The sequence below is a fragment of the Uloborus diversus genome, chromosome 6, assembly GCF_026930045.1.
Source record: "Uloborus diversus isolate 005 chromosome 6, Udiv.v.3.1, whole genome shotgun sequence".
NCBI classification, from domain to species: domain Eukaryota; kingdom Metazoa; phylum Arthropoda; class Arachnida; order Araneae; family Uloboridae; genus Uloborus; species Uloborus diversus.
In genome coordinates this window covers 78,244,345-78,267,086 of record NC_072736.1, presented here as the reverse complement: position 1 = coordinate 78,267,086, position 22,742 = coordinate 78,244,345, and the positions used below count along the sequence as shown (strand labels likewise).

Sequence of the window (22,742 nt, the reverse complement as noted above, 5' to 3'; positions counted from 1 at the left end):
ATTATTGAGTCTGATTGTCCGCAATGAGGGTGGGATGACTCAATAATTTATATTTTTTTCACTTTGTTTCAAAGGGAAATTATATGGTAATGCACCAGCTACATTGTTTATAGCGCCTTGATATAGTGAAGAACAATGGGAGCAGTGCAATCCCTGAAATATAAATCTGCATTAGTTTTATGTTATACGCATATTTAAGTACTAGTAAGTTAATTTATATTTACGAACGTGCTGCCTTTGCTTTTGGCTCCACCGAAATTTTCTAGAACATTTCTTATTTGTTACATAGCTCACCTGTAAAAAAAAGGTCCGATTTGCAGTACTAAAAGCTTTCAGAAAAGGTTAAAACAGCTGCGGAGATTGGAAAAATAGGTTAAAAGTTGATACAAAAATTGCAACACTTTTTAACTGCGTACTGAAGTTTCCTGCGGTTTTCGGAAGGAACTTCTTTTCGGAAGCCAAAAAACAACTGAAAAAGTGTTGATGAGGAATGTTAATCTACAGACGGTCCCTTCAAGATAGCCTTTTTTGCTCAACGGCAGCTTTGTTTAGTGGGGAAATCGAGCTCATAGTACGTAGAAAAAGAAAAAAAAAATCCGCGTTTTACTTTGTTTTATTTCTTAGACTTTCATTCTTAGACAATAATTGAACCTTTTTGTTTCATTCAAAACTGCTTTTGAAAGAGGAGTGACTAAATTGTTATCTCAGAAATTTGCTTGAGAAAAAATCGGAGCTGTGTAATATGTTTCTAGATAAGTAGTAGAAGATTTTTCATGTTGATTGAAATATTTGTAACTGCTTCATTGCAGCTGCTAACGCACCATGATAAGGAAAATCATCGTTTTGTTTTACGGTAAGAAATATTTCTTGAAATGTTATTACTATTGTCGCTGTTTGAAAGTCAAAAGAATACCTGATCTATTTTTCAGTACTGGGATTAAAATTTGCCACAAAAACGTAAAGCCACACCTCAATCTATAAACATATTTTAAGCACAAAATACACCTTATCACCAAAAGTACAGGGACACTTTCAAAAACTTGCGTCTTTACGGATTTCTCGAGAAATAGGAGACCAATTGTTCTGTGACTTTTCTCACGTCGAGGCTCAGCAGTCCAGCTGTCACTTTTCAGTGAAAATTAAACCACTCATGTATTTAGGGAATGTGTAACATATTGAGGAAAACAAACGCGTGTTTTAGTCATCCTTCTTCGTAAACAGCTAAGTATAAGATGTACCGTAAAGTAGGGATACTTGGATCTGAAATCTCATAATTTTGGGGAATTTTACACTAAATGCTTTGTTAAACCTATGATGTGAACTGATAACCTTGTTTTTACCATTTTTCAGACGTTCTGCTACCATCTAAATCCTTTTTGAACAACAATTTTAACTCTTTATATAATTTTTCTATTTTTAAAAATTGGGTTCAAGTAGCCCCGCGCTAGGGCTACTTGGTCCGACTCAGCAAATCCATTACAAAAAGCTATAAAACAGGGGGTGGTATCAAGAAGGACCAATGGTTTTGAAAAATAAACTCAAAACGTATATTCTAATGAGCAAACTATTTATATAAATTCTAAATTATATTTGTATAAATTAATATAAAATCAACGCATACATAAAAACATATTTTTAGGCAAACATAATTTCTCAAATAGAAACATAATCTAACTACAGCTAAAACCGATAGAAAGCTCATTATTTAAACATTAGAAAGAATGAAAATCCCTCAATTTAATGGCTTGGGTGGATTTTTTTTCTCTGATATTATTTAATACCTACTCTTCCTAACAACTAAATACTACAGGATGCCCAAGCTTGCTTTGTGAACGATCTTTAAATTTCCTTTTTATAGTTAAGTCAAAATGGGCTGATGCCACTCCGGAATTTGTTGAATCTGGAGACAATTGTAATTTTTCCTCTTAATAATCCGCATTATTTCCTACTTCAAGGGGTTCTCTTTTACTTTCGGAGCCTTTTTATCCCCGGAAACAAAATCCCTGCAAAAAACGGAAATAAATAGTAAATAACCTCTTTATTTCAAAAGATTACAAACCTTACTTAACATAATTTAGTAAGAAAATGTGGTTTGAGTCTGTTTGCACGCTGGGTTCAAGTAGCCCCATTTTAAAGCTACCAGTGCACTTTTACTAACTTATATTAGTTACTGTGTTAATCATTTAGCTATAGCCTTAAAACGCTGTTATTTTATTAAAAAATAGATTGCAAACATAAAACTATCTTGGCCTTGATGAAATCGGATATTTCCATGAACTTGCATGTGAAAGTATTGTCAAAAAAATTCGTTTTTAGACAACTTGCAATCATAACCTCAAAAAAAAAAAAAAAAAAAAAAAAAAAAAAAAAAAAAAAAAAAAAAAAAAAAAAAAAAACCCGCGGGGATAACAGAAACTTTGTTTCATGCTCCAGCCTCTACCTAGTACTGCTACCTGCCATGGAGAAAGTTTTTTAAGTCTGTACATTGAGTTATATAGGACTAGGACGGATTTTAAACACTTTTTTCTCATGGGTTCTAGCCCCACTTTGCGGTACATTTTGGAAATTAGTTAGCACAACTAATTTATTTCGAGAAAATATCACTGATTTTTATGAAGATATAAGCATTTCTTTCAAAACTACGAATTTAATGAGCAGGTTTTTGACTCAAACCATGCGAGCTTCATCGTTAATAGCTAGAAAACATCTGCAAATTTCGGAAATTAGTTAGTTTACTATGTACAACTATTTTACATAATTTCGAGAACGTATCACTGATTTTCAGGAAGATGTGAGCATCTTATTCAAAACTACGAATTTAATTTAAAAGTTTTTGGCTCATTACGCGCAAGCTTTGGGTCATATAGAATTTTCCCTCGAACCTTAACACGCTTTCAGAAAACATTACAACGTACATGAAAAATATAACATTACAATTTGAAATTAAAACACTGAAAATTTCATGAAATCTGAACGTTTACGCAAATACTTTTTCACTGCGCATGCGCAAAATTTAGCAATTTATAACTTTCATGATTTAAAATCAAAGTAGATCTCAAAACCAATAGTAAAGCTCCTGTTCAATATCTTTAAAATTCAGAGAGATATCATCGGTTTAATGAGACAATTTTCTACAATTCTGGGATAGACGGTGAATCGTAAGGGGTCGTTAGAAAATTGGTAACTTAAAAAATTAAATTTCATATGTGTTCTTCCAGCAAAGTTCATCTTAATATGAAGTAGACAATCAAGGTCAGTTTTAAAAAGTAATAATTTTAAGATTAGTTCTTGTATACTTTTTTACAAAAAAGTTATACTAGATGTGAACAAATAACTTCTATTTGGCGACGTCAATCACTTGCTTGGCTAGGACAAGAAAAAATGGGTGCCAGGCAGACGGCCAAAGCGAATGCTATTATTCTATTTTTTTATTCCAGAGAAAATACCCAAAATTTGCACAACGGGCAACATTCTGGCAACTTGTTTGTTGTGTTTGTTTACGTTCTGGCAACTTGCTGGTCTATATCTTTCCCCTGAACGGAGTCTAATGCCGCTACGGATAACAGGATAACACTGCGATGTATAAAAATCTAGTGAAAGAAATCACTCGACATTGCACTAATATTTTGTTTTACATTTGTAAGGGATTGGATTTGTGGTAGCATCTCCAAAATGCAGTGACGAGGAAGCATCGAAATGCATTCCTGAAGATGGGGAAGATCTTTTTAAACTAGAAAACACTTGGCCCGGAACCGAAGAACGTTTGGCAGAAATTTGTCCGTAAGAACATATTTTATTGAAATTTTGTATTCTTTGAAATCTTGCTGGAAAAACTAAAAAAATTCATTTAAAAAAATCTTGAGAAAAACTCAGCTTTTTTTGGAACAACTCTTAAATCTATATTCTGAGAAAAATTACAAAACAAAATCTGTAAATTACGGAATTTTCTTTTTCAGATTGTTGTAAGAAATACAGAAAACATTTTCCTAAGGGTTGATTTTGAAATACAGTAGACCCTCGTTTAACACGGGGGTTACGTTCCACGAAAATACCGCGTAAATCGAAACCGCTTAAATTGAGACCTAATAGTAATATTAAAATAGGTGTTTGGTTCTGTAGATAAAAAATACTTCATTCTAGTAATGACTAATTGTATAATAAGTTTAATGTGTACTTATATCGATTTTTATGCAAAACATGTGTAAAGAAAACTTAAGTCATTAAAAATTTTTCTCTGTAATTCTTTGCAGAGCATTAACGCATCCATGACCACTTGCGTCTTTTCCATGATAGAATCTTCCTTCACTAACAAATCAAAAAGATAATTTCTATTGCCTAGGAAGGGCTCAAAATTTTCAATGTGAACGTTTTTGGTTGTGTGTCATCGATGTCGGTACCTCGTTGGTTTTGGCCTCGTTTGTTACGCCTAAAAGCTCTTCTTCCCGTGAATTCCGAGTTTAATTTCTGGAAAGAGCTTTAGATTGATCGCATAAAATGTCTCCAGTGGTTCAAGCTCGATTATTAGCACGCCAATTGCAGTTGATTACGCGTAATCTGCAATCGTTAGGAGTTTGGATTTTGAAACAGGGGAAAATTTTATCTGGTTGCATTGCCGCATCCGCGTAAAACCGAAACTCGTCCGCGTAAAATTATATACAGTGGCTCCCAAAAGTGTTCGTACACCTTGAAATTTTGTAGTAAAACCAAAATAACACAAAACTTAATTCGAATATGAAGTCCAATTTTTTTTTTCACACCATTCCTATGTCATTGTGAATAAAACCCAGTAGTTTTTTTTGGAATATTGCCAGATTTTATTTTTGAAATTTGTCAAAAAACGAAGAGACAGAAAAAATACGCCACAAAAGTCATCGTACACTGAAATAGTTTCGAATAAATTCATAATTAAAATTATCATATGTGGTTTTTTTATTATTTTTGCATTGTAATGATACTGTAAAGTCATTTGACTTTAATTTTTAGTGTTTTTATTCCCTAATATTCTGCTTATTATTTTAAAATGGCAGGTATGCGTAAAAAACAACAAACACGATTCGAAATTAGTTTTTTTCCCTCACAGTAGCCGTAAATTGATTTGAAATGTCTCTAAATTGGTTAATTTATACCATTCTATAGTGAAGGGCTTGATAAAATGCTTTAAAGACAAGAATCGGATCGAAAAAAAGGTAAGAAAAGGTCAACTGGCAAAGTTAACAAAGCGTGATTGGAGGTTTACAGTTAAAAAAAATATGAAAAATACACATTTCAGAACTGAAAAAGTTTCTACAGAATTGAATGAAACATTTTACGTTTAATTTTTACCTAAAATTGTTCGAAAAGTTCTCGGATTAGCTAGATTAAGTGGGACCTCTTCCCGCAGAAATTTTCTTGTTCGTGCGAAAAACAGTAAGCTTACACTTTCTGTCGTAAAATCAATGTTAAATAAGCTCAATACGTTTTGGAACAACGTCTTATTTATAGACGAAAATAAATTCAACATTTTGGGATAAATTGTTGTATAATTGTAAATGAAAGAAAAAAAGAGGAATTTAATCTTAAGAACTTAGTTGGATCGGTTAATCAGAACGGTGAAGATGTTCTTTTGTGAGGGTGCATCTCAGCATCAGGACTTGGAAATTTGAAATTTTTTGATGAAACAATGAATTATGCTGTTCATTTAAATATTTTAAAAAGCAATTTAAAACTATTACCCCAAAATTTGGTAATCGGAAACAACTTTGTTTTTTTATCAAGATAACGATAAGAAGCACACGTTCGCGTTTGGTGCCTCAAAATTTGTCCTTAAGCTTGGAAATATCTCCTCAATCGCTAGATTTAAACTTAATGGAACATATTTGGAGATATCTGGTGGCTAGATTACGAAAATACACCATTGAAACGAAAAGCGAACTAGAAACAGTAAGACTCGTAGTGCGGTTGAACACTTACTCAGAAATTGCACAAAAAAAGAAAGAAAGAAACAATGAAATCTATTCCCAGACGTTTAAAAGCTGTTGTTGTTACTGCATGATATCCCACTAAATAATAACTTAATAAAAAGTTAGATTATTTGCTAATTTTTGACATTTTTTCAAAGTGTACGAAGACTTTTGTGAGATAAAATTTCCGTAACTTTTTGGTTTTTTATTTTTTAAAAATTAAGTTTTTATGTTTTATTAAAAATTTTTGTGTAGTTTTGTTAAAAATAGATCATAGATCTTATAATAAAATACCTATTCCGAAATATTAATTCTAACCAATGGATAAGGACCTATTTCATTGAAAGTCGTAGGTGTACGAACACTTTTGGGAGCCACTGTAAAGGTGTCAAATCTTAAACCGCGTATAATCGAAACCGCATAAAATAAACCCGCGTAAAAAGAGGGTCTACTGTACGTTAAAAATAGTTTTAAGTTGCTTGAGTTTTCCTTAATTTCTGTGGAATGGATATAATTGAAAATACCTTTCAAAGATCATCTACTCTTAGAATGTTATGCACATCCCGTAAACACGGACTAATAATTGTAAACTCTTAAAGTAGGTATTCTCCACAGAAGAATATTCTATTTGAAATTACTTTTTGATATCTTGTTTCATAAAACAAAATTTATTTCTAGAAAACAATAAGAAGTACAACAAACCAGATTAATTCGAGATCAATTCTTTCCTGATTAAGGAACATTCGAATTAAAAACAAAAATCGATTTTTACTTTTTCTGAGCGCTAAAACAGCAATGCGGGCTGATGTTTAGCAGACAATTAACTGTATTTTTTTTCTGATAGCTAAGGAATTTCTTATGGCTTGTACTTTACAAATCAGACCGCTTTTAAAAACCAAATAGTTTTTAACATTTCCAAGATTGGTTATCATGCTTGCTAATTATGTGCTAAAGCGAATTGATGCAGAGAGCTTCTCAAATAAAGAATAAAGATATGTTTTTTTTTTTTTTTTGTAAAATAAAATAAGTAAAATTTTGGTTTTTAAATAATATTTTTATAACAACACATTTAAAATGATTCCAGTAAATACACTATTAACCATCAATACCGTCTTATGGCGACGTTACTGCAACTTAGCCTCATTCGTGATTACCATATCCGAATGTTTAAACCTAAATATTAACCCGTAACAGGGCAGGTAAAAAAGTAGGGCATAACACCGAATGTGAGGTCTCAGAGACCGCTCTACTTTAATTTTCTTTTCAAAAATCGTATAATTTAGATAAATTCCTGTAAATTCTCTTAAACATTTTTTATACTTTTGTTAGCACGAAAAAAAATATTTTTGAATTCTGAACTAAAACATACCTTTTCCGAGGAAATTTAACAAGTGCCTAAAGATTTTTCGAGATATGTTGCAGTAAATAATTTACTATTCGTAATAAAAATGAATCTATTAGCAATTAATGATTTTATTTTAGTTGTTTAATGTATAAAGGACATTTGAACACCAGAAAATCGATTAGATCACATTACGGGAAAATTTTGAGAGCCCTTTAACTATTAGTATTTCACGTCGTATTTCCAAGAATAATTCAGCCTTTATTGTACCTAGAACATCATTGCGTAACTTCTGCACACGTTTCAAACAATTCTTAACCCCATCTAGAATATCTTGCATTTCTTCTGCATAATGCGGATAAGATAAATGAACCTATATCTGCGGTTCTAACGTTAAAAGCCATGTCTACTACGGCCGAAAATTCTAACACTGAAGAGGAGGTACGGTCTCACAGACCGCTTCTAAAGAACGCAATGAAATTTAAACCAGATGCACTTGCCAAAAGATATTGATAAGTAAGGGAGGTGTTCAAGGTCACAGAACAAAAAGCTATTGGGAAAAACCATTCAATCAGACTGAAAATAAAATAGGGGTGGTGGGATGAACTTTTGAGCGGTCTGTGAGTCTGTGAGACTGCACCTCCCCTGTTAAGGGTTAAAATATTGTATACTTGTAAAAAAATAAAAATCTTAAAAGGTCTGCAAAAAAATTGAGATATTTCCTTCTATCTCTGATGCATTAATCGATCGAAAATTTTAAAATTTGTTCAGCTATTATATATTTTTAAATGAACAAATGCAGAAAAGATATTCTTAGTGAAATTTTATCTCTGTTGGAAAAAGACAGTTTCCCAAACTGAAGTTTCTAAAATGCGATGTTTAAAAAGAAAACTAGAAGTTTTTGACATAATTTTAAATTATTTATGTCAAAAAATAGTGTTGATTTTCTGATGAGCTTGAACATATAAATCAAGGGGATCAATTTTTGTTGAAGTTGTTCAATGACATTAAAAAATGATCACGTGACTTGTACCACCAGCCACAAGGACATTAGGTTATATGTCATTTACCGTTTGAAATGAAATCAGTAAGCACTCTTTATTACACAAAAAAGTAGGGACTGTTTGAACGAAATATGCGTAGGAACAGGAAGCTTCATCTGTGTCATATAGTCTAACTTGTCCTCTTGACCACATTTTTAACTTAAAAAAGAAAAGAATACCGAACCAAAGGGATGTTTTTTAAAACAGCTTGCGGGGTGTTTACAAGTGTTTCAAATACTTTTGTATGTTTATCAAAAAGTTATATGCATGCGCTGTTTCAAAACGCGAAATTTTGACTTATGCAAGGTGCGTTTGAACGCATTTCTCGCTTAAGTCATGGCTCTTCTGCATTAGAAGCATTTATGTCTTCCATCAATTTTTTGCAGCGTAATATCTACACAACTGGATTGTGCAATAGCTTTTGCGGAACGATGTCCTCATACACGAATTGGATTGTACTTGGAGGGACTGAAAAGACATAAAAGTCTGTACAACAAGTTATGCGACAAGTCAAACGATTTTAGAGCAAGTAAGTAGATAAATATGAGTAAGTGTAAACTTCAACCCTGAATAATATTAAACTTTGGCCACCAGCAGGTTCGTTGGTTTTTGCCTTCAGTTATTAATGCTTATTTTCTTCGTTTCATTCTTTTTTACCTGTCAGGAACACATAAAAAATAAAATAAATAAATAAAAATAAAAACAAAAATAAATAAATGAAATAAAATAAAAATACAACTTTTCAACACAGATGAAAACAATAACATAACTCGGAAACAGTAACTTTTAACCCAGTACCAAGAGATATGGTATGCTCAACGCAGGGAATTACATTTGAGCCGCATGTATTTACATTTTATTACACGTATTTTTTATTTTTTACGTATTTACATTTGAACCGCAGTGATTTTCTGTTTTTAGTCGTTAGCACTACATTAGCACTACAATTATTCAATTGATGCATCTACTACACATTGTGTAAAAAAAAGGTATAGGAAGCCAATTTTTAATGAATTATAAATTAAACCATATTAGAAAATAATATAATGTTTATTTTATCCTCCTTTACATGCCCTCTAAACATGAAAAATTACACGTGTTAATCAGTAAAGTTTACCACCATGTTGGAATTGACATCAATATCAAATTTTAAGAATCATTAAAATAAACTTCTTTCTTTCCTTTTTTGAGCAATCAGAAGTGCTTATTGACCTTACTTCACCTGGTAAACGTCATTAAATCTATCGACTTGGTGACTGGTAGATACTAGCCACACGACCCCTTATAATATCTTCTAATAACTTCTTGAAAAAAGACCATGCAATTTTGATTTTTATGATAAAATTCATTGAAAATCCTGACTTGTTTATTACATTAAAAAATCAGTCGTTTTGTCTGGAAGATAAGAGAAAAACTAACCGTGCTCAAAACTTTGGCAATTGAAACGTACACCATATTAAAAAAGTTATTTAAACAAACATCAACTTTCACCTTTCCAGCATTTAATCATCAAAATAGTAACAGCTTTTCAAATGGGAAAATTTTCGATAGGGGAAACTAGCGAGATTTTACCAACCCTCTCTCGTTCGTATTTAAACATTTAATTGACTGAAGATACCAAGTAGAATCGAAAGCTAATTCTCGTTTTTAACGATTTCGAAGCAGAATCGAGGAGCAATCGTATATGATGTTTTTTCAGGCAAAAAAGTATTTTTTCTTGCCTTAACTTCATCTCTACTGTACTATTCGTCATTAACATGCACAAAATTAAATTGAATTATTTGTGTCCTCTGATTAATATACTAAAAGACTGCACACTTATTTTTTAAATTCACGTTTCATATTTATGTGTTTTTAATTGCTTTTCTAAAATGACCACCAAGTTAGGTTTGACCCACCTCAGTTCCGGGAGGTTTGACCCAGGTCAAATCTACTAAGTTAGTAATATTTAATAGTATAACAATTTGTAAGCTGTATACAACATTTATTTTGCTTTAAAAAGACTTTTTTTAATTCAAATGAAATAAAAATTTTAGCTCTTAACTTGCAATCGATCCTTTAATATTCATTTGGGCCCTATCTGTTATTGCATTATTCTCTTTAACATAAACACAACTGAAACTTGCTTTTATCATTTGCTTGCAAATTCATGAGGATACTCACCATATCTTTACTTGCCTCAATTATTTGCTAAATTTCTTTATTTTATTGTAACTTAAGTATTGTAACTTTCATCTCATTACATGAAAACCAATAAAATAATTATCTAGAAAAGGCAAATGTGGTCGGAAGCTTATCCGATCAAGAATTTTTAGATACCCCATTAAAACAGATGTCACTGTGGTACCTTATTCAATAATAACTAGAGGCACAGAAAGATTTGCATTGAAAATATGAAATTTGATGATGGCATTTCCAACAATCATAATCTGCATTAATTGAAATTAAATTTTTAAAAAAAATTATCATTTTTCCTTAGACCTAATTAGTGTTTTTCTTGTAAATTGTAGAATTCAAATAAGTTAGAAAACACTATGAGGTAAGTAAAGTTAAAATTTATTTACACTGAAAAGGATTAGTGAAAATTAGGCTTGCGCCTTCAAAACACAACTGAAACTAGCACATTTCGACCGATGCAATCTGTTTTTATCCTTTGCCGTTGCCAATTTCATTTTACAATATTTTATAGCAACGGCGTCTTCTTCTGAATTAATCTAGCCGTCACAAACTCCCCCCGATGAACTTTTAGTTCATCTGCAAAATTTTCTAAACACAATTATTAGTAAAACATAACATTAAACCATTGTTAGAAAAAACACATAAAATACATTTGAACACATTAAAGTTAGTTTTATATTTTCAGTCATTGAGTTCTAGTTTATATAGGAGCTGGACAGGTCGTTTTAACAAGCCTGTAGATGTTTTTTTCTGAAAAGAAAGCATGTTCTTGAGCATTCAAAATCCAGTAATTTTCGGCTTCATTAATTTCGTCAGCGTTTAAAGAACCAACTCTTTTATCGTCATGTCCACAATTATAAATAAATCTTCTGATGTAAGCGGTTACTCGTAGAACTTTTCTGTAACTTCCGTAACGTTTTAAATCCAATAGATCTTCATTGACTGTGGCTAGGAATAAAACTTCTTGTTTTCGCATTTCCATTCCTAAAGCTTCATCGCAGAAATCATTAACGGATATTGACTTTGGCCAATTTTCTTCATTTTTTAACCATTCGGGACCAGTAAACCATGCTTCACATTTCATCAATTCAGATATACTCTTTCCTCTTGTTATTATATCCGAAACATTCATTCGGCCGGGGCAAAATTCCCACATGCTTGGATCCGTTAATGATTGGATTTCTCGAACTCTGTTCTCAATAAACGGTTTCCACTTAGTAGAAGAACTTTTTATCCAACAAAGCACAATGCTACTGTCGGTCCAATAATGATAACTGACTTTCGAATGGAATCTTTTAAAAATAGGCTTGATATGGGAAATTAAACGAGCTCCTATCAGGGCGGCAGTCAGTTCGAGTCTAGGAATTGTTAGTTTTTTAAGGGGTGCAACTCTGCTTTTAGATGCAAGAAAGGATGTTTTGATAATGTTATTTTCATCTGTGTAACGAATAAATATCACTGAACCATAAATTTTTGCACTGGCGTCAGTGAAACAGTGAACCTGTACGTTTCTTAAATTTTCAAATTCCGTCTGTCCGAAACAATGCCTGGGCATTTTCAAAGTATTGACTAATGACAATTCTTCATGCCATTTTTTCCATTCTTGAGCAATATCTTCGGGCAATTTCTCGTCCCAATGAACTCTACGTTCCCATAATTCTTGGAAAAGTACTTTTACACGAACTGTGTAAGGGGAGATAAATCCGAGAGAATCGAAGATTCTTCCTGCAGCTCTAATTAACGTTCGTTTAGTGCCATCTGATTCCTTAACAAATTGTATTAAACTAGAAGTATCAAATTTAAAATTATCATTTTGTGAATCCCATAAAAGTCCTAACACCTTTAAAGATACATCAGATTGTTCACAAGTACCCGTATCAAATCCCAAATTATTCCATTTACTTTCCAGGGTTAATGAATTACTCTTCCACTTTCTTAATCTCATACCTGCATCTTCCATTATAAATTTCGATTCTTTAGACAATTGGAGAGCCTTTTCTTCATTTGAAGCACCGGAAAGCAAATCATCAACGTACATTGATTCCCTTAACATTAAACTGGTTTCTGGGTTTAAATTAGAATACTGATGTAAGTGATATCTTATAACAGCTGCTAACAAAAAGGAACTAGCTGTAACGCCAAAAAGAACCCTCGATAGTCTACAAACCTTCAGTTTAATTTGAGTTAAATCATTTAATAATTCATCTATCCACAAAAACCGGACAACATCGCGATCATTCTCCGAAAGTCCAATATTTAAAAATGCCTTTTCTATATCTGCAACAAATGCGATTCTGTGGAATCGAAATGAAAGAATTAAATTTAAAAGATCTGGGTTAAGATTAGGACCCGAGTGTAGCAAATCATTTAGTGATGGGGCATGAGGGGGATGCGATGAGGCATCAAACACAATTCTCAACTTGGTTGTGCTTTTATCTTTCCTGATAACGGGAAAATGTGGTAAGTAATACGTAGGATGACCTGTATTGCGAGTATCACTAACTTCCTCCACAATTCCCAATTTGAAGTATTCATCAATCACTGCTTTATATTCGATGTACAACGAAGGGTCTTTATAAAATCGTCTAATTAATGAATTTAATCGTTTTCGAGCATTATCATAGTTACTAGCTAAATTATCATTTTCGTGCTTCCATGGAAGTGCAACTACATATCGACCGTCTTTAAAAGTCAAAGTTTTTTCAAATTTTTGAAGAGCTTCCCCATCTGAAATAGCCCGTTTAGAAGGGTCATTCTGGATTCCGTGAGATTCTAACTCCCAAAATGCTTTCAACTGATTCGTTAATTCCTCATCTAAATCTTTCGTGACAATAGCGCTCAATACTTCAACTGATGATGTTTTAAAATTAAGATCAAAATTCGAAATTGGACCATGAATTATCCATCCCATCAAAGTATCTAACAACATTACTTTTTCATTTATACGTCGAGTTGTACCAGAAACTATTTCCCAAAAATAATCAGACCCAATTAAAATGTCAATTTTACTATCACTATATCCGTTTTCGGAATCCGACAATTTAATACCTAAAGATTGAATTTGTTCACGCAAATCTTTGTTGGGTGCTTCTATTAATGTGTTGCAGATTTCAGGGGATTCTAATGCCTCGATACTTAAACATTTATTTTCGTCGCTTATGTTGTGTAGCAAAAATTTGACGCGATGTCTTGTAACGTTAATAGCGATACTATTTCCGAAAGTATGCAAGCTTATTTTTTCCCTATCTACTACTGGTAATTTCAATTTATTTACTAATCTTTCATGGATAAAACTTCTTTGGCTCCCTGAATCAATTAAACCTCGACAATGTATTTTAGTTTTACCCTCTGAATCTGAAACGATAGCTTTAAATGTTTGGAGTAGAAGAATTTGTTTATTATTTTCAACTTTGTTTTTATGTGGAATTATTGATGTTAATATTGCATCAGAATTAATTTTGTCTTTAGACAGGGGAACAGGGTCATTCATCGGATAAGCTATTTCACACAATCCCTTTCGGTGACTTTGTTTGTGACAGATACTGCAGTTAACTTTCGTCCTACAGAATTTTTTAAGATGAAATTTTTTATAACATAGAAAACACCTCCCGTTTTTCTTTAATACATCTTTTTTCTCATTTATGTTTAATTGATTACATTCATCCGATAGATGGTCACACAGTCTATTGCAAAACACGCAAAATTTTTCAACAACAGTATTTAATGTGGCAGCTGAATAATTTATTTCCTTGTTTCTATAATCGTATCTATTAAATTCTCTACGCTTTTGAAACCTATTTTCGTACGTATTTGTATTTCTAGACTCATCATTTTTTGTTTTAGATAAATTAAAGTCCTTTCTCGCGATTCTAATTCTTTCTTTAGAAAGCATAATAAATCAGAAACTTTATTTTGTTCCGAATCATGGGATCTGTTAAATTCCAAAGCCATGTCAGTTGGAATACACTTTATCAAAATGGGAAACAAAAGTACCCCGAAAGAATCTGGTCGAATCCCCAAACTTTCTAAAGCGGTTATTTCTACTGAGCAAATGTCATACAATCTACGTAGCGAATATACATCCCTTGAATTTTTGCACGGTGTTAAACTTAAAAGGTTAGACATATGACTATCAATAATCAATTCCTTTCTACCAAAGCGAGATTCCAAAATACCGATAGCTTTTTCATAATTATTTGCCTCTAATGACAACCCAGAAATTGCAGTTTCTGCATCAGCTAGTAAATAAGATTTTAAATAATTAAACTTTTCAACGTCAGTTAACGATTTGTTATCATGTATACTACTTTTAAACTGTGCCCAAAAATTTGGCCATTTGCAAATATTCCCATTAAATTTTTCTATTACTAATCGAGGAAGTTTGACAGATGTAGTATTTGGCGTACAAAGACTCGAATCTACGGGACTAATTTGCACTTGATTTGGAACTTGTAAATTATTCTTGAGATATTTCTTTACCCGAGCTTTGCATGTCAAAATTTCTTCTTTGTAGTTTTCTACTGTAAGTATTTCTTTTTCTAATTGTTTGTCGTCGGTAATTTCCTGTTCTATTACTTCATTAAGTGCTTTTAGGCTTTCTTCCTTTTCAGTTAATAGTTCAAGTGTTATTTCAATTACTTCAATATCAGGTAATTCCGTGCTAATTAATGTTTCTAATTTCTTAATAATTCTTGCTGTTGCTCCTCTTAGCGTAGCACGCTTCTTAATGTATTTATCCAACGTTTCCATAATGAACAATTCAAATTCACCTTACCTCATAAATTTTCTTCAAAGATTAAAATATTTCATCTTAAAATCCTGGAAGTTTCGGCACCATTTTTCTTGTAAATTGTAGAATTCAAATAAGTTAGAAAACACTATGAGGTAAGTAAAGTTAAAATTTATTTACACTGAAAAGGATTAGTGAAAATTAGGCTTGCGCCTTCAAAACACAACTGAAACTAGCACATTTCGACCGATGCAATCTGTTTTTATCCTTTGCCGTTGCCAATTTCATTTTACAATATTTTATAGCAACGGCGTCTTCTTCTGAATTAATCTAGCCGTCACAGGTACCTCGTAATAGTATCTGGTTAGACATTTAATTGTTTCTGCATCATTTTTCCAACTTTTTATCTCTGTGGATCAAACTTCCCTTATGATATGTCAAACCTCCATCAAGTGAGGATTTGGACACTCTTGAAAAATTAATAATAAAAAACTTAATATGTAATTTTAATAAAAACTAATAGTGCAAAAAGTTGCCAGACATCATAAGGAAGCAAATAATGTCAGTTTGGAAATTTTCTAACGGTTAGAAAAGATAGAAAAATGCATTTGTAAAAAGTTGGTCAAACCTCTCTAGTTTCCCTTACATGCAAGCATTAAGAAAATATCTCAATTTTATTTAAAGATTGGATTTTTAGGAGTGAGCCATTTCATTATTTAACTTTAAAACTCTCACATTTTAATGGATCTTTTAGAAAGTGTGTGAGGATTGGATTCTTAAAAATCATATAAGACCACGTTACCGTAATTCTGCCTAACTTTTCAATTGTGCACTTGTATTACTGCACAGAGCCTTTATTTTTATGCTTGTTTCATATATTATGGGATAATTTGTTAAAATATTGACATTCACTAGTGTTCTTGTATTTAGAACAGCTTTTAAAAACTCTAGAAGGTATTAAATAAATTTTACAACATTTAATTATCGAAAACTGTTTCCTTTTCTTAGAGTACTTGAAGCTCATATCTTGTGTGAATGAAAAAATTTCAACTATAAGCAATGAGTGCGAGGAACATTTGGATATGCTTGCTGCTAATTTCCAGTAAGTATGTGTTTGTATGTTAAGATTCTAATGCAAACAATCTAAGTAGCAGGGTAAGTAAGGAAGCTAAGCTTCACTTTTTATGTATTTTTCCTTAAATAGCACTGCTGTGTTATTTTATGATAAATATATAAAATGTGTACTGCGAAAGAATGTGTAAACGACTAATAATTATTTTTTAGCGATTGTTTTCTAAAACATTACGCAGTGGAGCGTTTCCCGTACATTTAGGTTAAGGTGCCACACTTGTGTGGTAGTTATGCGCCTGGTATATGAATAGAATGAGAAACAATACGTAGATATATTTGTATCTGAAGTACAACTTACTTAGAAACTAAATGGCTTTAGTCTCTAGTCGGGGCAAACCTAACCTGGCAGCACTGTCAAAGGCTACGCAGTAGGGAGGGCAGAAAAAAAAAATTTTTCGAGAAGCAAGTTCTAATAGCGAAAAAAAAGTTTGTATTGCTATCCTAAGCATGGGAAAAATAATTAAGAAAAATAATATTTATGTCTTCAGATCGCGCATCGGCAGCAAAATTTAAAAAATAAGGTAAAAAATGGTACATTTTCAAATATTTTTATAAAAAACTAAATGTTCAAAATCTTTGTTCTAATCCCGTTTAAATGCTTCCTTTTAATAGTCTTTTAATATCTTTGAAAATATTTAATTTTTTTACATTTTTTAGTTCGCGCATAAGCCGCAAAGTTACGTGAAATCAACCAAAAATCGACGTTTTTATCTTATTTTGTATATTGCAGTATTTCTTCTTTTAGATCTCAGTTATGTATTTTTTACAGTAAATGTACACTATACAGCTCTTTGCTGGAACTGCAATTACATTGTGTTGCATTAACAACCCAGAACCCACCCAAGTAGGTGTTTGCACTTTCTGTTCCACCCTGAAATTCCCAAGAAGCCTGGACTTACTGATAAAACTTATACACACGGAAGTTTGTTCTTTTCTTCATAATTTTAACTATATCAAACCATAGAAGCTAAATTTTTAAAGATATTATTTATGAGTTCCTTCATTCCACTAGTAGTTTAGTTTAAATATTATACAGCCCCAGACTCCGTTAGAACACGTTAACGAAAGCTAATGACTACAACGTCTTAGTTTCGTGGGAGCGAGATCAAGATCACATTTTCCTTTCTGTATTGCAATAGCAATATCCATCAAATACTTTTGCTCGCTTTTTAAGTCAATTTCCAAAACTTTGATTTCTTCAGACCGAATTCTTTCTAAGTTAATAACATTTAATTTTACAAAATAAGTTGATGTTTTCCCCATAAATCAGTTAATGTTCCTATTTTACACTCCGGCTGTGGAATGGGTTATTAAACTGGTGAGTGAGTAGGTAGGTAGGGTGTTTTTGGGGATGAGACAAGATATGGATTAATGTAAAAACCTTTACGATCGCGATCCTCAATACAAAAATTGAGTAACAAATTCAACTTCACACCTTGATCGAAACGTAGAAATTTCTTTAAAACCATATTGTTATTATGAAAGCTACTTTACAAATTTATAAGTTTTGTCAATAAGTCCAGTCATGTTGGGAATTTCAGGGTGGAACACAAAGTGCAACCACCTACTTGGGGTGAGATCTGGGTTGTTAATGCTACATAATACAATCGCAGTTCCAGCAAAGAGTTGCATAGTGCACATTTACTGTAAAAAATACATAACTGGGATCTAAAAGAAGAATTTCTGCAATATACAAAATAAGCTTAAAATGTCGATTTTCAGTTGATTTCACATAATTGTGCGGCTTATGCGCGAACTAAAAACTGTAAAGGAATGTAAATATTTTCAAAGATACATTAAAAGACTATTAAAAAAGGCATTTAAACGGGATTCGAACAAAAATTTTGAAAATAATTTTGATTTTTATAAAAATATTTAAAAATTGACCATTTTTTACCTTTTTTTTTCCAAACTTTGTTGCCAATGCGCGATCTGAAGACAAAAATATTAATTTTTTTATTATTTTTCTCATGTTTAGGATGGCAATACACAACTTTTTTTTTTTTTTGCTATTAGAAGTTGCTTTTCAAAAATTTCCTTTTCTCGACCCACCCTACTAGGCAGGTCTCAATCACGGCATTATGTGACTGCAAGGCTAAATTTGCCCAAACAATAGTCAACTTGGAATAAGTATTTGAATATTCATGAATGTCTGACGATTCGCCCATTGCCACAGTCGTCGAACGGAGGTTGGCGAGCGAAACGAGTAGGGGTGGAGCCCCCTCTTTAAAATAAAAGACGTCAAAGATACAAAGCGAGGTTTAATTTTGAACTTGGTAAGTTAAGTAACCTCAAAAATTACTATGGAAACAGACCGACCGACAGACAGATTAAGAAACTGATTAACAGACATACATTTCCCATTTGAAAATTCTGCTGTCAAACTTTTTACTTTTAAGTTTTCATTTAAATCCTTTTCTATTTTTGACTCTTCTTCTCAGCGGTACATGAACGACATTTTCAATCTTCTTCCATGCGTCATTAAAAAAAAAAGTCTGTTACGGAACAGTAGGTCAGAAAAAGTTGTGGATAAACGGTATTTAATTTGAGGTTCAAAGGAAACCTATATGACAAATATTTCGACACTATATTGGACCCCTCAAAATCCCCTCATCAGCTTTAACTTTGATACAAAAAATGCATATATCAATTAAAAACATTTCATATTTCTAAGTCGTAAGAATAATACACTGCTTGACAATTGCTAAGGAACAAGTGATTTATGCAACTTTCTACCTCAACCACCTGTCCAATGGAAATAAATTCAAGTTCAGATGGCGTGGTAGACTAAGACTCATTATCTGTATAAAAGACAGTGCATACACGCTCAAGATTCGTACGAAAATTCACGCCGTTTGGTTTTTAACAAAAATAGTGCTGGATGTTAAAAAAGGTTTTTCTCAGAAATTCTGTTTGGTTCTTGAAATACTTAAGAATAAAATGTCAGCAACACATCATTTGAGTATCTACGATCATGGACGAGCCGTTGGACGACTAGAAGCAGGTCAAAGTGTCACCACTGTGGCTGCTGCAATGAGTGTATCAAAAAGTGCCAACTCCCGATTAAAGAAGGCCGCTGAAGGTGGAAATGTTTTGTAAAAGCATGCCGGGGATCGTGGTAGAAGCACCACACCTTCAGAGGATCGCTATGTAGCTCTAATGGCAAAAAGGAACAGAAATTTCACTCCTGGACAGATAGCTGCAAATCTAACAGCCGCTACCGGTGCGCATGTTTCTGCAAGAACCATCTCACGGTGAGTAAATAATGTCGGTTCGTATGCAGGAAAGCCCGTACGTTGCATCCAAGTTCAACCACGCCATTGTCGAGAGAGATTACACTGGTGTAAAGAACATGTTGGTAGGATCGTCAAAATTGGTCTAGAGTGATGTTCTCTGACGAATCTCGTTTCAGTGTGACAAGTGATTCTGGTCACAAACTATTGTGGAGAGAGCGTGGAACACGTTATGCAAAAAAATTTGATTGTGTACGTGACCGGTACGGCCCAGGTGTCATGGTGTGGTCAGGCATCATGCACAATGGCAGAACACCGCTCCACATTTTTGAATAAGAAAACGGTACGTCGCAAATGTATTGCGGAGATGTTATACTGGACCATGTTCGTCTTTTTAGGGGGGCTGTAGGTCTAGACTTTTTCTTTACGGACGACGATACACGGCCACACTGGAGCATTGAAGTGTCAGACACACTGCAAAGTGAAAACATTCTCCGTATGCAGTGGCCTGCTTACTTTCCCGACTTAAATCCAATTGAACTTGCCTGGGAGGCTTTTGGCAGACGTGTTGCGCGAAAAACCGTCCCTCCCAGAACAGTACAAGAACTCAAATCCGCATTGAGAGAGGAGTAGGAAAACATCCTCCAAGCACTCTTCAATGATTAGTGGGAAGTATGAAAAACAGATGTAAATTGTGCTTTAGTGTCCCTGGCAATCATACATCACATTAAGGTACTCATGTCTCCATCATTCTGACCTAGATCTCTTTTTTTGTTGTTGTATGAAAATCATTTAAGTAGGATTATTTTTTTAAGTTTTTACTTCATTGATGCAGTAATATCTGTATTATTTTGTACTTATAATAAAGGCACAACCTCCCTACTAACTATATATTTTGTTCTGTTTCTTTAATCATTATCTATCTTAACTATTCCAAAAAACGTAATTGTTCCTTAGCAATTGTCAAGCAGTGTATATGTAGAAGACTCTTTCAGAGGATTTTTTTTTTTCAAATGCGCTGCTTTGGAAATGAGAAAAAGAAAAGCAATTATTTTTTCTTTGCATTAAACATCAATTCTTAAATTTTTTTTTTCCAAGTCTTTTTGATCCGTTCAGTTCTTTTTCACGGAATGATTGGTTTTCCGATAGCATATCGGGATTGAGAAGAAAAGTACACGTGCTTTTGCTGCAAACATCTAGCTGTTTCCCATTCAATTTTCTATATGCACTTAATGGAAATGCAATGAGATACTCTTGCGGTGGTCTACAAGAGTTAAACAAATAAATAAATAAATAAATAAAAGTCCTTTCTCGGTTTAAGGAAAAAAAAGTAACTTCGAAAGGACAATTGCGAAATTAAAAAAAAATGTTTCAGAAACTAAATAATAAAGATGTCCTCCTAATTTGAACTCACGTATGTTTTTGATTTAGGTGTACGAAATCTGTTCAAGACTACAAAAAATGTGTTAATGATATCATAAAAGATGATTGTGGAGTGGAGCATGCTGATGTCTTCAGTGTCATTTATGAAGCAAGAGTACCAATTTATGAAGTAGCATGCGAGGAAATTTACGAAACGCTAAAGGACTTAGGAGTTATTTCATAAAATTAGGACATTATAACTTCCCATGATACCACGGAAATTCTCAATCGCCTCTCTTTCTCTCTAGGGAAAAAAAAAGCATATTATATTGAAAGAAAAATTAAGATATGAAGCTAAATATTTTGTAGCACTAACGGGATTAAGCACCCTACTATTGTAAGCCTCTAAGTAGTACAAATAGAAGCTCACACACAAAAAAAAAAGGAGTGAGAGAGAAAACCTCCTGGTATTATTTTAACTGAAGAATACTAATTTTCTTACTAGACGGAAAATAGTTTGAATAGCAAAAGTTGCCGTTCAGTGCTATTCCCTATCATGGAAATACTTTTGAACAACTATTTTTTATTTTTGTGTTAGACTTTTCTATTAAAATCTTAAAATTTACTGTTTAATTTATGCATTATAAGTAGTAAATAGGACACCGTAAACTCACGATTATCCCCAAGTTACTGATTATACGTGACCATCACGGGAAGTACTATACTCGATTAGAAAAAAGAAGACAGATCGATAATGTCATGCTTGTTGCGTAGCTCATGGTTTTATTAAGTTTCCGCAGTACGAAATTAAAGAAAACCAAGATAGAAAAAAAATAAAATAAAAATAAATAAATAAATAATAAATAAATAAATAAATAAATAAATAAATGAAAAGTAAATCAAAAAGAAAAAATAGTTTTTCTTGCAATCATTTTATTTTCTGCACACTGGTGTATTGCTGAATCTAGTGTATTAATTATCTTACATTGGCTTCATTAAAGGTATATTTCTTCTTCGTTGCATTTCTATCCTTTAGTACACTACACTACAGATAATTTTCACTAGTATACTTCACATAATTGTGTTTTAGAGTAGATCGACCAGTGAACCAACACTTTAGCGAAATTTCATTTCCAAATATTCATGGCATCGTTAAAATTTTTAGCTTTTGGCAAATGACAGTTTTCTTTTACTATGTCAATTCATTTAAAAAAATTGTTTTAAACCGTATTTTTTCAAAAACATTACGAGCTGATCATTATTTGGGGAGTGTTCATTCACTGGTTGATCTATCATATCATGTTTTATTTCAATCATAGGCGGGGGGGGGGGGGGTCATTTTAGAAGGATCATGCTGAAGAATGACCCGCCCCGCCCCCGCTCTCCCATAAACGAATCTACGGTTTTGAGTACGGAAACTTTCTGAAACTGCTTGGATGTCAATGAAAAGCACTAAATCGGCCAGGAATAAGGCATCTAATAGGTCATAAACGTTACAAATAAATTTCATAAGCAATGAAAGGAAGTAGTATTTCAAATACTTACTTTCAAAAATAATTAATGAATTGAAAAGGCTACTGAAATCATTTACATTTTACTAGCAGTACTCGCACGGCAGTGCCCGTGCTAAGGAGTTAAAGGAAGTCCGTTGAAAAAAAAAAAAAAAAAAATCACGCCCCCTCCCCGCCCCTCTTTTGATGTGAAATGATCATTTTTTTTCAACTAAAATGCGTATACACCTTTTTAGAAGATCTATTAAAGTCTCTTTGAAATAACTATTCTCCG

General features: G+C 32.7%; 1 protein-coding gene across 1 annotated transcript; it reads left to right on the top strand.

The window, feature by feature from the left end:
• Positions 1–822: 822 nt before the first annotated feature.
• LOC129225105 (uncharacterized) lies at positions 823–21,762 on the top strand. Its single transcript, XM_054859663.1, has 5 exons — positions 823–853; positions 3,645–3,780; positions 8,711–8,853; positions 16,240–16,333; positions 21,027–21,762. Exons 1-5 carry the CDS (start codon positions 823–825, stop codon positions 21,199–21,201), a joined length of 579 nt encoding a protein of 192 aa, XP_054715638.1. The 3' UTR covers positions 21,202–21,762.
• The last annotated feature ends 980 nt before the right edge of the window (positions 21,763–22,742 follow it).